This window comes from Polyodon spathula, chromosome 2, assembly GCF_017654505.1.
Source record: "Polyodon spathula isolate WHYD16114869_AA chromosome 2, ASM1765450v1, whole genome shotgun sequence".
NCBI classification, from domain to species: Eukaryota; Metazoa; Chordata; class Actinopteri; order Acipenseriformes; family Polyodontidae; genus Polyodon; species Polyodon spathula.
In genome coordinates, this window is record NC_054535.1 from 74,246,622 (window position 1) to 74,261,014 (window position 14,393).

The following is a 14,393-nucleotide window of genomic DNA, read 5'->3' on the forward strand; positions in this document are numbered from 1 at the left end:
ATTCAAGTTGGACAAACAAGTGGGGTATAAATAGCTGAGAGCAGCTGGATGATGTTTATTAAGAGGACTGAGGACAGAGGGAAAAGAGCTGAAGAACTACAGGGAATGTAAGACATATATTTTACAGTTTTTTGTTGTCTTTTTCTAGTTTGAGGATTATCGTAATATATGTATTTTCTTAAACAAGAAGTAAGCATGTACAAGTTTTCTAAAACTTATAAAAACATGTTTCCGAAGGGTGTGGTTCTGTTTTAATCACTTTAATAAGTGTCCAAAATAAAGTTTATGATAATAAAAAAAGATCATTGAATATTGTAGCAGGGCGGTAGGAAAGCCCTACTATTTAAAGTGTGTTTCTATGTAGAGGACGAGTGTGCTGCCCCACGTTATTGTTTTGTTTTTAATTTGTTTTTTTAGAAAGGGGTTTCCCCCTCCGCCCCTGTGTTATATTGTATTTGTTTTCTGAGTTATTGTATTTGACGGCGTGTTTTTTTAGGATTATGTATTTAAATACGACGACGAGAGCCGTGTGTTGGTTTGTTTGTAGAGTGCATGGGCAGCACCATCCACGATAAAACCTCGTGCAAAAAGGTGGTCATCTCCTAAGTCTAATTAGTTAATTTATTAATTGGGAGATAACTACCAAGATAAAAACCTGCTACGCTGTCATTGCCTGAGTGAGTGAGTGATAGCGATTCCTACTCCTACTCCTACTCCTACTCCTGGAGTCTGCTGGCGACATGGCATCATTTGTCGACCAGTGGGGGGACCCTAGGGGGCGTGCTCTGTACCACCTCCCCTTTTATAATTCTAATTTAATTTACAGTCCTTTTTCTGGTTTTTCTTTTAAAATTTAGTTAAATGCCTATTTATTTAGCATCCTCTTTTACGAGGATGCTAATTGGAATTTTTTTTTCTCCAGCCGCCACAAATGACGGTTGGAGGTGACGTTTGCCTTTTAGGCATTTAAATAGACCTACTCCTACTCCTACTGCTACTGCTACTTCTACTGCTACTCCTCAGCCCGACCGTTTGTGTTAGTGATTTGTTTTGTTTCAACCGTTTCTTTTCGCTTTGTGAGTAGTGTTTTTTTGTGATTTTGTCTTAAATTCATTCCCAGTAATTCTTTGATAACTAGCCAGGATTATTCCCGTGAATACAATCTGAGCGATTCGTACAAATTATATTTTAAAAGTGGTGGTTATATATTATATATATATATATATATATATATATATATATATATATATATATATATATATATATATATATACATATAGCTTTAAGAAACCTAAACATCTTAATTATTTTATTTATTTTGATTTCTTCATGTTTAAGTTTTAAATTTGAAGGGGTGTTTTTACGCACAACGTAAAAAAAAAACGAATATATTTATTATTAATCAAAATGAGACCATCCCCCGCAATCACCGACAAACTTGTTTGGTGTTATACATAGTCTAAACATTGAATACAATATTTTATTTATTTTCAACATCTAAAAAATGAAAATGCATTGCACAGGCAGAGATTGAACCCGGCACCTACAACACCGATCCGCTGTACAAGAGAGAGCCGCGTATATCACAAGTTCTGACCGCTACACCATGCATGCTACAGCCTACTACTAATGTAGCATTGGCTAAAAGCATACTTTGACAAGTGTACATATAGCCTGTATATGGTTGTGTGTGTATATATATATATATATATATATATATATATATATATATATATATATATATATATATAGTACTCCTATAAAATATTGGAATTCTGTTCATGTGGGTAAATACATAATTAGTGTACTGTTTTAAATATATTCTCAATTATTTCATGATTTATAATAAATCCTTTCAACCTTAATTGTAATATTTTGCCGTTGGATCATTTTTTCGCTGTTGAAGCGATTTGATCAATGTGGGGGTATCGTTTTCGGTATTGTTATAATGTCAGGAAATTCATTCCAGCGCTACAACAAAGACAAAGCTACAACCAAACAACTGGGTAATATAATGTCTCCCAAGCACTGTTATGTTACTTGCTTCTCATGTGGTAACATTAACATGCATTTTTTTCACTTAATGTAGTTAATTTAAGACTTGAGTAAAAACTTTTTACAATATGGACCATTTCCTATCAGCTTTTAAAAGATCTATCTTCACCTGTCCTGTGGTTTGTAGCTGAAATCCATTGCAGCGATGTGGACAGGACTGAGCCTGGTCCTGGCCCTCTCCCTGCTGCCCGGCGGCAGGCCAGAGAGTGAAGCCGAAGGCAGACGCTGTAAGAAGCCCCCAGACTGGACCATCGGAGAGGAGAACCCTATGCTTGGGTCACTGGGACAAGTGACAGTGGTGGCGCTCCTCCAGGCTAGCTGATCTTTCTGTTTGGTGCAGGCATCCGGGTAACTAGATTATGTATATCCCACCAGAAAACTAAGTAACTAGCCTGTGTAGCGGGTCCTACTACGCACGCTTTAGTCTGGTCTACTGTAGCACTTTAATTGACTGAAGCTCTGCGTCATGTAATTTTTTTTTTAGGCGATCAGCCACTGCACCCTCAGGACACAGACAGGGCTATGTCTAGAGCCAATATAAGCATCTCTCAGTGCTTGTATTCAAGGTTAAGTTTATAAACAGCTTTCCCTCCTTTGTACACCTAAATGTAAGCAATAGGGGTGGGGGGGGGGGGGGGGGGGGGGGGGAGTGGGAGCGGGTAAGATTTGATTGTAAAGTTCTGTATATAATCTACCTACTTGTAGAAAGTATTTCAAGATAGTCTTCTACACTTCTAGTTAACTGCTAAAAAGAAAAGGAAGAACAGGATTTATATACCATGTTGTTACACCAAAATATATATAAAAAAAAAAAAATCCTGAATGAAAAATGAAATGGGGCAATACCTCACTGGTGCTGATTTATCTTTTTTATCTGCTCTGCTTGCTTCCCAGAATAGATGACCTGCGTCTGAAGTTAGAGAAGCAGGGCCTGAACAACATATCCTACATGATTGTGAATTCCCAGGATCACAAGTCTCGTCATCTGTATCCCCTCTTCCAGAAAAAGGTTTCTGTGAATATCCCTGTGTATAATCACGATAACCTCCAGGAAGACATCTGGAAACTCCTGTCTGGTGATAAATATGACTTCCTCATCTATGACAGGTTTGTATGTTCCATCTTTTTCTTCAGTATTATGTGTTATGTCATCTGGATTCAAATTCTTGGCAACTCTTGTTGGGGGAAAAAGTGTTGTTAAAGGCAAACATTTAGTAAAGTGATATAGAAAACCTAAATCGTCTGGGTGGATTCACAAAGCTTTTACATTCATTTTTCCTGGGCTCAGAGTTGGCAATTCTGGAATTAATAAATGGGTACATTTTTAAATTGATCTCTTGTTACTTTGTTTCAGATGTGGTCGTCTGACTTCCCACCTTGGTCTGCCTTATTCGATACTAACCTTTCTGTATGTAGAGAAATCAATCACACAAGCATACTGCAGTAGCGTCTGTGGAAACTGTTCATTTGAGGTAATTTTATCTCTCTATAGACCAGTTCTCAAGCAGAATATTTTAGCAAAAATTACAACCCACTGTTCATCAGTCATTAGTAAACGTAAAAAGTAACCTGCTCACTCTGGGTACGTGCATTGCTGCTATCAGCCAAACAGCAGCAATAACCAAAGTAAGTGCTGCAAGCTTCAGTGTTATTTCAAAATAAATGAATCCATATAGGGATTTTTCACTTGTACATAATAAAAATAAATAAATAAATAAATAAATAAATAAAGCATTTTTTTCTTTATAGAGCCCTGATGACATAACAGTGTGTAACACTGTGATGGCAACAGAGAAGCCAGACGAGGCCACTGAACATCTTGACAGACATCACAGCCATAGACACGAGCACAGCAGACATGGGGGCCACAGTCACTTCCACGGCACACACCATGGCAGACAGCATGGCCACCACCGTGGGCAGAGTCGCCAAACACAAAGATTCTCCCAGAATCATAGGGACTTGCAAATTAAGCCAACAAAACTGCATGATGAAGGTATGTCCCAGCAGCAGGCTGTGGACATCCCTTTTTTTTTGCAGAGACCTTGTAAGAAAGAGCTAGCCACATGAAAAAATCGGTACAGCTGAGAGTTACAGCAAGGGGTATCCGACCTTGCTTCTTTCAGCTGATGCTGACACTGACGTCAGCTGTTCAGCAGTGATGCTTCTGAAAAGGCAAACCTCTGACACTGCAAGGAAAAGCTTCCGGCTTCCTGACAGTGACAAGGGTATCAGGGTGAGTATGAGGTCAGGGAAACCTGACAGTGACGCTTGCCCTCCTCCTCCTGACAGCTGTCAAAAGCAGCAGGTCAGTTGGAGCTGCCAGTAGAAAGCAAAAGCCCCTGAAAGTGACCACAAGGGTCAAACACCTGACAGTGACAGGACCAAGAGCAGTAAATGTTCCCAAATAGGGAACAATGTGATATTGTCTTGAGACAAACAACATTCTTGTCCAGGTGTTCTACTTAATTGCATTGAATCTATTGAATCCCATTCCATAGAGCAGCAGTGCCTGTAGAACACCAATCGTCTTGTCACCGTTAGGGGTAGGACCTATTTTTGCTTGTTACCAACTAGTATTAAGTGGGCTATCTGGTTAGACTATGTATCTTGTTACTTTTCTCCCTAAATGTTCTATTTTCCTAAATGATGACATGTGCATAAACTAAGCACTAGGAGCGCATGTTTGAAGCCAGGCAAATGAGAGCAGGAGGAAATATGCAAGAGACATACTAATTAAGTTTAACATGAAAGAGTATTAGAACAATCCCAAAAATCAGTCAATATATTGGCACAATCTGTATAAATTATAGGTGAAAACATTTGAATGGTGAATGAACAGGCTTAGATTGTTTTTATTAATGTTTTACATATTCAAATCCTAAATTCTGTGGGGGGGGGGAACATTTAATTTCCGATTCTAAAACATTATAAAGCACAGATACAGCCCAGTAATGTGGTGAACTGTATTGAACTCACCTGTGCTACAAAAAGTGTATGGAACAATGGGACTTATTCACATAGTTTAACTCGAGCTATTTTCAGAGTGCCTTTTTAAAATTTGTTTTGATACATTAATAAATGTTTTAGGATATATTTAACTTGCAGCCTAAAACAGTTTATTGAATATAAAAAGCTTCTTTAAATAACTTGCAAGTTAAGTTTTGTGTATTGGGCTCAATATGTTAAAAGAAAGACACAAAATATTGCGGTTTTATTATTATAAACAAAATGTTTGGGCTGAAGCAACAGTTAAAGATAAGAAAAGAATGTGTAGGTGTTGTTTAAATGCAGTCTCCATACTTAGTTAAGGTTACTAGGCAAACAAATACTCCTAGATATCTTATCTGTATGGTTAATGCTAACAAACAAGAATGTTGAAAAGTGTATCAGTAGACTGTCACTGAAAAAGCATGTTTTGAATGTTTCAATAAATCTTTTTTTTAATTGTAAGAGGTCTCTCATTTTTCTATAGTACTTTTTACTAGGTAATAGTTTGTATTCTTTAACCCTATGTAAGCATTGGTGGTTGGAAGTAGTGGAAGACGCTCTGTAGCTGATTTTGTTTTCTAAATGTCTTGGATTAAAACCGTCTGCGTTTCAGGCGAGAATCATGAGGGCTACTAAGCTGTTGCTCCAGCTCTTTGATCGTTCTGCGCAAGGCTTCACTCTCTCTGTTCTTCTCCTCTTGCACAAACTGCAGTTTCTGTAAAATAAAAAAGAAACTGTAACTGCTGTCTTGTTAATTGTCATCAATTAACTACAACTTGCACATCTGATGTCGAGCTCCTGAGCTGTTGTGAGGAGTTGCTGTGATGAAGAAACAGAATTGCACATTCTTAATTGTGGAATAAAATGGGGTAAAATTTACCCATGAAATTAAAAATAAATAAATAAAAAATAAACTTACCCTTTTGAAAATATTCTGTGCTAAGATGGAGGTATCTTGATGCTGGGCTTTCACGGAAGTGCTCTGAATTCTCTCCAGCTTTGCATTAAACTGAATAGCAAAGTAAAAGGAAATAACTATTAATCAGTATTTAGTCAAAGCAATTTCAATATCACTTTAAAGTATACAGAGATGTAAAAAATGGTCTCTAATTTGCAATACTATACTAGTTTTGTACTATAGAGAAGTCTGAACAATACAGAGCACACATACAGAGGGTCCTTATCTCCGACACAATTAGTTATGTTAAATAGAATCCAACAAAAAATAACATTTTCTAATATGTGTAGTGTAGTTGATTTCACCTCCAATTGCAGTTTAATTATTTCACTCTGTTTCTCCCTTTCTTGATCCTTCAGCTGCTTTTTCATTGCCAGAATTTCAGCCTCTTTTCTGACAACGGCATCTTTCAACTCTGTTTCTTTTATCTCAGCTGTTAAAACAATGATGTGCAGAAGAGTTTACCAATTTTGCTTGCGCTGCAATGTGCCTTGCTTCCTCTGGCAGAATACATACTGCATTTCTTGTTAACTGTGAAAGAGTAAAGCATTACAACCTAATATAAAGGACCCTGAATAATACTTGGAACTTTTGTTTGTCTAAGATATCAAAACGACAGGTAAACTATTGTAGCATCTGCTAATGTTTTACAAGTATCACAAGTGTCCATTGGTAAGTACTTTTACTAATTATTGATATTAAATAACATTCAAGAGACCAACCTACATTTTCTTCTCATGTCACATTGAATCTCAGCAAGCTCAGTTTTGTGGTCCTGCTGCATGGCCTTCATCTCCATCATTAATCTCTCAACATGACTTGTATGCGCCTGTGTTAAGAACACATGTTGAAATTGAATTGTTTTATCAGTTTTTTTTTATTATAGCATTAGAAATATGCATACACAAATAGTATATTGAAAACATCTGCAAAATATTTCTTCCAGTTAAGTCCAGGTAATAATTTCCTGGTATAAATAACAGCACCTCCAAGCTAACTGTACTGAAATCTCATCCTCACTGTGCACCTCACAAATCACTTAACACATTCTTTATCTCTGACATACTCTTTCTACAGCATTCACCCATATATTTCCATAGAATTCAATACATTTTCTTGTTAGTATTTCATTTTAATATGTATATTTGCGGATCATATAAAAAATGTGTTCTCCTTTTCTCATGTACCCATTATTATTCATCAATGTGATCCAAGCACATCCACATTATGATTTGATAGACTTACTGTATACTTAACTGTTTAACAAAAACATAATTAATATTCTACAAAATTAGAGAACATTTTAGTTGAAATAGAGAAATGTGTGATAATACCCAAATACCACAAACTGTATAAATGTAGAGCATTGCTTCTGTCTAGACCTTCACATTTCAAAAACACTACAAAACAGAATCCTGAACAAAAATGTAACATACAACTGATAAAATAGCAATAAAACCTTTTTGTATTTCTGACAGTGCTGTAGACTCAAATAAAAAGCACATTTGTTTACTGTAACCTTACTTTAAAGGAATACTTAATATGCTCTGAATCTGTATAATGTTTATTAGTATGTATTTATAATGTATTTCCTCTCACATTACATGTGTTCCTAATCATAATGAATTCATATTCCTGAGCTCATGAATGTGTTGCATGTTTAACAAGTTACCCACATAATTAACCTTGAAACAGTATCTGATTAACCCTGGGCAAGGTGAATTTCTGTAACGCGGCCAGTATAAAAGTAACCACTATGCCAGGGGTGCACTAGGGGTGTGCACCAGTAAATTCTTCTCCACAGTGGGTTTGATGATTTCCAATAGATCAGCTAATCAAAAAAACCCACATATTTATAGATCAATGTATGGAAGTTTAAATAAAAAGAAAACTGCACCTGCTCCTTAATTTTATTTTTTTCTTCGAAAGTACGAATGTTCTTCTTTAACTTTTCATTTTCATCTACAAAAAATAAAAAATAAAAAAGGACTTGAACTGCCAACATTGATTGTAACATGTATTGACAACAGTTCAAGTGTTGTAGTTCAAACTCACTCCAATGGTCTGGCCACAATGTGACCTACAGGTCCCAGAATAACACCCTTTGTCTATTGATTTGTATTTAAAATAATTACATATCTTGAATTAAAAAGTAAATGAAAAATGTAATAAGAACTAGAAATATTACTAAAACGCTATCAGCAAATTAAAAGTGGGGTCCAGTAATTATTGAACAATTAAATAGATTTTACTGCCATTCCATACTACAATGCATGACAAAGAGCAGAGATTAGACATTGCCTAAAATCGCCGGGAGTTTGTTGTCACACTGCATAAAAACATGACCAATGAAAATGTTTTATCTAAATAAACTAGTTTATTTTTCAGAGTTTTGCTAATAAAAAGAAGGAAAAAATCATCATATTCCCAACCTCACCTCGTAAGTCACATTGGGTTTGTATTGTTTCCTGAAGTCCTTGTATTGTTGCCTGAAGAGTAGCACATTCTGAAATGAAAACAGCAAAACTATGTATTGATTTATTTTATTACTGTTTTACAAGAGAAAGTATTCTCTTAGTAAGTGGCTGAGCTTTTGCTTGGTATGCCTGGTCTTTGGTAGATTTTATTTTCCTCCTGAATTCTATCAATACAAAATGACCATATTTTAAAAGTGTATTCTCCAGTCTTTAAGACTTGAGAATGTTTAGGATACTTTGAATGACAGTACTTGCTTACAGGTACTACATGTATATAGGGTGACCACCCGTCCCTAATTGGGCGGTACAGTCCCGAAATGTAAAGATCAAGTCCCGGTCCCAGGCTTAAAGTCTCTGGGATGGCATTTTTCTCGAATTCGTGGACACAGTGCAATCTTACAGTTTATCGCCACAGTCAAACCATAGCTTATCTGTTTATAGTGCATCACAGCACTACCCCTGTCACATTATTTTGCAATACTTTACACTTGCCTGCTCGCCAGTTAAAAAAATAAAAACATGTATGTATAGTGCCTACAGAAAGTCTACACCCCCTTTCAAAATTTTCACCTTTTGTTGCCCTTTAGCCTGGAATTAAAATAAGAAGAACATAAGAACATAAGAAAGTTTACAAACGAGAGGAGGCCATTCAGCCCATCTTGCTTATTTGGTTGTTAGTAGCGTATTGATCCCAGAATCTCATCAAGTAGCTTCTTGAAGGATCCCAGGGTGTCAGGGTGTGCATTAAAATTGTTTTTATTATTATTATTTGTCTACACATCCTACCCCACAACTTCCAAGTGAAAGAATTTTTCTAGAAATTTGTAGAAAATTCATTAAAAATAAAAACTGAAATAGCTTAGTTGGATAAGTGTCCACCCCCCCTTGTAATTGCAATCCTAAATTAGCTCAGGTGTAACTAATCGCCTTCAAAATCATACACCAAGTTAAGTGGCCTCCATCTGTGTTAAACTGTAGTGATTCACATGATTTCAGGATAAATTCAGCATTTCCTGTAGGTTCCCTCTGCTGGCTAGTGCATTTCAAAGCAAGACTCAGCCATGAGCACCACGGCGCTTTCAGAAGAACTCTGGGACAAAGCTGTTGAAAGGCACAGATCAGGGGATGGGCATAAAAAAATATCGAAGGCCTTGAATATCCTTTGGAGCATGATCAAGACGATTATTAAGAAGTGAAAGGTGTATGGCACCACCAAGACCCTGCCTAGATCAGGCCGTCCCTCCAAACTGGATGACCAAGCAAGAAGGAGACTGACCAGAAAAGGCTACCAAGAGGCCAATGGCAACTTTGCAAGAGCTATAGGCTTTTATGGCCAAGACTGGTCAAAGTGTGCATGTGACAAGAATATCCCAAGCACTCCACAAATCTGGTAGCTACCTATATGGTAGGGTGGTAAAAAGGAAGCCATTACTCAGGAAAGCCCACCTTGAATCCCATTTGAAGTACGCAAAAAAAAAAAAAACACTCAGGAGATTCTGTAGCCATGTGGCAAAAAGTTTTGTGGTCTGACAAAACTAAAATTGAACTTTTTGTGCCTAAATGCATAGCGTTATGTTTGGTGCAAACCCAACACAGTGCATCACCCAAAGAACACCACACCTACTTTAAAGCATGGTGGTGGCAGCATAATGTCATGGGGATGTTTCTCATCAGCCGGGACTGGAGCACTTGTCAAGATAGAAGGGAAAATAAGTGGAGCAAAGTACAAAGAAGTCCTTGAGGAAAATCTGCTGCCCTGTGCAAGAAAGCTGAAACTGGGACAGAAGTTCACCTTTCAGCATGACAACGACCCAAAGCACACAGCCAAAGCTACACTGGAGTGGCTAAGGAACAAAAGGGCAAATGTCCTTGAGTGGCCCAGTCAGAGCCCCGATCTAAATCCAGTCGAAAAATTTGTGGTATGACTTGAAGATTGCTGTCCATCAATGCTTCCCAAGGAACTTGACAGAGATTGAACAGTTTTGTACAGAAGAATGGTCAAATATTGCCAAATCTAGGTGTGCAAAGTTGGTAGATTTGGTAGACATATCCCAACAGACTCACATCTGTAATTGCTGCCAAAGGTGCTTCTACCAAGTATTAACTGAGGGGGGTGGAGACTTATCCAATTATGATCTTTCAGTTTTGTATTTTTAATATATAATTTTTTTTCTCTATAAAAAATTTTTTTCCCTTAACAGTGTGGAGTATGCATGAAACTCTGAGGTACTGACACAACAAAATGTATAAAAAGTTCAAGGGGGTGTAGACTTTCTATAGGCACTGTATACAGTATATCTAGGCGCGCCCTCAGAAATCTTTCACATGGTATGCACAACTGAACCACTCCAACATCTCATCTCATGCCAATAACGACACTGCATCAACATGCTGTAAAGTGTTTCAGTAAGGGTGCTGCATTTCTGTTCTTTCCTGAATTTCCTTTTTTAAAAATGAATAAACACAGCGCGCTGCCATCGACACAGAACAGCAACTACAGTGACAGCCAAATAGTGCACAACAATAAAAGCTACAAATAAACCTGAAATATAGACTTAAAGGAAAAACTAGCTCAGAAATATTTTATGCTGGTTCCATTTCTAATCATTTTACTCTCAGAATTACTGCAACTAATCATTAATCTGCCCCCCCCCCCTCCTCACCACACCCCCCCCCATAAGAAATGGCAGGTGTCCCTTTTTTTCCATTTTGAAAAGGTGGTCACTCTATATGTATGTTGTGTTGTTAATGTCAATTATTTTGGTATTTAAAAAAAAATGAATAAACATGCAATTTAACAATCCTTTATTCAGGTAGGCCTCCTTGTTTCCAATTATGAATTCAAGCCCAATAAAGACAAACCACTCCTAAATACAATCTAGTCAGTCTCCACGTGTTACGTCAAATAATAGGCATGTATAATTTAATATACGTTTGTTTAAAGACAGAAATTCACAGCGTGGGCATAATTAGCTACTAGGAAAAATGTCAACGTTGTTTTTTTTTTTCCTGCTGTTGTTGATTACTATTTTGTCACCTACCTTCCTTCATACAAGTCTCTTTAGTTTGGCTCAACTTCAGCAGTCTGCTAGCTTCATCTAGTTTTATGTCCAATATATTGTTCTTTCCTTGAAGTTCTGTTATCTTCTGTATAAAAATAGTTTAATAATTAAAGGTTCAAGTGATTGGGATTACCTAATCTATATGTTGTAGAATATAACAAGGCTGGGCAACTGGGTTTTTGCAAATTAAAACTCTCTTGATTATTTTATATTCTTAAAATTAAACTTTAAACTTAATTTATGTTATTTTCCTTAACCTTACCTGCTCTAACAAAGAGAAGTCTTCAATAAGTTTGTCAAGGCTTACTGCTTTCACCTTCTTCATTCTGAATGTATTTTCACTATGTGTCTTCAACTACGTTTTGCAAAGCTGTCTGTAAATAAAGCTGATAAAGTATCTTTGTTGACTCAGCTCTCATAAATAAGGCCAAAGTGGTATGGGAAAGCATATTATAAAACAAGGCAAACGGTGGTAAATGCATAGTTTAACCAATGGAAAAGCATGGTAAAAACTGCCAAATTATATTGCAAAAATACACTTGTAAATTTGAATAAGGGAAAGGCCAAAACTACAGGTAGTGCAGCCAGCCAGGTTAAATAAATCGGGGCCATAGCCCGACGTCACAGTCCAAGGACATTCATAACACCCTCCGTTTCTTATGTATTCCTTTATTTATTTATGTGTCTGTATGTTCTATTTTACGTACCCAATTTTACTTTACATCCACGTTACACGTTGTTTCCAATACTTCGGTCGCTTACGATTTGTCTTGATCGACAGCAAATCCTCCCTCGTTTTTTATTATTTATTTTTTGTTTGATAGGCACGCGCGCGCTGCCTGCTGTCACACGATGAAGACACGCGTTGAATTGTTACCAGCAAAACCCGCCGACGTAATAAACTCACATTAATAAAGAAACAAAGATGTGTTTCTCATTCCGTGTATATTAACATATGTATAGGTTGATCATAATCCCTTATGAATCCCATTAATTAAATATCAAATTGGCCTGCCTTTATCTGTCAGTACTATTGAGTTCCTAACCCTTGAAAAAGACTGCTATATAGTAATTTACCCCAACCTGCGCAATAACTTCTCAGTCTGTGTGTCTGTTTCTACTTTCATTTTAAATAAGACCATTTAGATTTTACTTCCCATTTTAAAATTAGAAACAGCAATAACAACATGTGGTCACCAGGTGGTAGCTGTACTCTAAGATATGGTTATTTTTAATTGCTGTAAGTCTTTATTGTGGTATCCTAACCCAGGTGCTACTTTCTGTTCTAGATTAACATATAAATACATAAATAAAACAGTACTAAATAAAAATGTGTTCCATAAACAATAGTAATTTCTGACATTAATGGGGATTGCAGACTCAAATGTGGAAAAACACAAGAGGCCAGATGCAATGTACAAAGCTTATCTTACACGTTAAATATGTGTGTATGAGTATTAGGCTTAAAATATGTTACTGGGAACAGGTTTCAGTGTGTTACTATGTGTGGAATCCTGCAATAGTGTTGTGAAGTGTCCTAAATATAAATACAACATATTGAAGTGACCCGGGCACCGTTGTGTGTGCCTACTGGACTTTTATGTGGTCCACTTTGTTTGTGTTGTCTGTCTTGTCCTGTGTACGTGTCACATGTATTGTAAAGGTGCATCCACGCTACACAGAATGGGGAAAGGAGCAGGGATATACCTGGCTGGTTGGTCTGAGTGGAGTGGGCAAGAGCAGTATAAGGGGAAGAAGTTCTGCCCACGTCTGAATGTGAGGGAGAGAGTCGTAGGTTCGAGTGGTGAACTGAAGAATGAGTGGAGCTTGGCTAATTACAGAGAGAAAAAGGGCCTGCGAGAGAGTGTGCGCAGCCGAATGGTGTGGTTTAGAGCAGGAGCCTGAGTGTGAGACAGAGAAAGACAGAGAAAAAGGAACGTGTAGAGTAGTGATAGAAAACGATACTTTATTTTATTATTTTGGTAGTGTGGTCTTGGCCCAAACAGGGACCATGTTCATTTCTACCAATAAATTAGTTTACAGTTGTACCGGGCAACGTCTCCGTCTTCTGCTTCATCTTCAAGGGCACAGGTCATCACAATATCATTTACTGTAATAAATGCTGCAGTAAGTACTGTTGTAAAGTGTCAAGGATACAACATCAGTAGTAATGTATTTGCTACAGTCACTTATTTGTTTGTTTTGTATCGCCTTATATTAAAACCCTTCAACATCAAAAAAAGCCAAATACAAGCATTTCTTTTTAACACTTCCTGATATGAAAAGACAAACGATAAGAGAAAAACGCTGGGTGGGGGGTCAAGACTGCAGACAAGGATGAACTGAACACAGGAAAGCATTTGGTCACAAAATGGTCTTCTAGTCGTGGCTAGTGCTTGTTTATCCTATTTAGAGCTGTTGTTGTTAAAATTTCTTTGTGTGCAGCTGAGTGCACAGAAGGCTAAATTACCAAAATATTGATAAAATAAACTGAACAATTAAGGGCCAAATTAAACCAGGCTTTTTATTATTATACATTTTTAATTGTTTATAAATTGGTCACCATACAGTATTAATTAACTATTAACACACAATGAGCAACATTTGTTAATGTTTTAGTAAACTAGTTATTAATAAACAAAAAGTAACCATTATACTAAACAGTGACCAATGAATTATACAATGTCCCAAGATGCAGCAAATGGAATGCTGGTCCAGACTATTTCCCCCTTCCTTGAGTACATTTTGGACTATGATTAATCGGATTCAAATTATTAACATTTTACTTAAGATCATATGTTTTGCAACTGGAATTAAGAACCCATTAATGAATGGAATGAATATACAATA

At 36.8% G+C, this 14,393-nt stretch overlaps 1 protein-coding gene and 1 pseudogene across 1 annotated transcript; one reads left to right on the plus strand and one right to left on the minus strand.

The window, feature by feature from the left end:
* On the plus strand, window positions 1-5,508 carry LOC121300467 (annotated as a pseudogene).
* Window positions 5,509-5,607: 99 nt separating this feature from the next.
* LOC121326947 (coiled-coil domain-containing protein 152-like) lies at window positions 5,608-11,868 on the minus strand. The gene is made up of 8 exons (XM_041270616.1): window positions 11,806-11,868; window positions 11,523-11,628; window positions 8,442-8,510; window positions 7,902-7,966; window positions 6,731-6,833; window positions 6,310-6,437; window positions 5,966-6,055; window positions 5,608-5,761 (listed from the first exon to the last, which is right to left on the minus strand). The coding sequence occupies exons 1-8, from the start codon at window positions 11,866-11,868 to the stop codon at window positions 5,639-5,641; spliced, it is 747 nt and encodes a 248-aa protein (XP_041126550.1). The 3' UTR covers window positions 5,608-5,638.
* Window positions 11,869-14,393: the final 2,525 nt, after the last annotated feature.

Excerpts from the sequence above, each read along its gene's own strand:
- LOC121326947 (XM_041270616.1), bottom strand. The coding sequence starts at position 11,868 with ATGAAGAAGGTGAAAGCAGTAAGCCTTGACAAACTTATTGAAGACTTC. Across the intron at positions 8,511-11,522 it reads AGAGACTTGTATGAAGGAAG|AATGTGCTACTCTTCAGGCA; the intron begins GTAGGTGACAAA and ends TTTTCATTTCAG. Across the intron at positions 6,056-6,309 it reads TAATTAAACTGCAATTGGAG|TTTAATGCAAAGCTGGAGAG; the intron begins GTGAAATCAACT and ends TTTGCTATTCAG.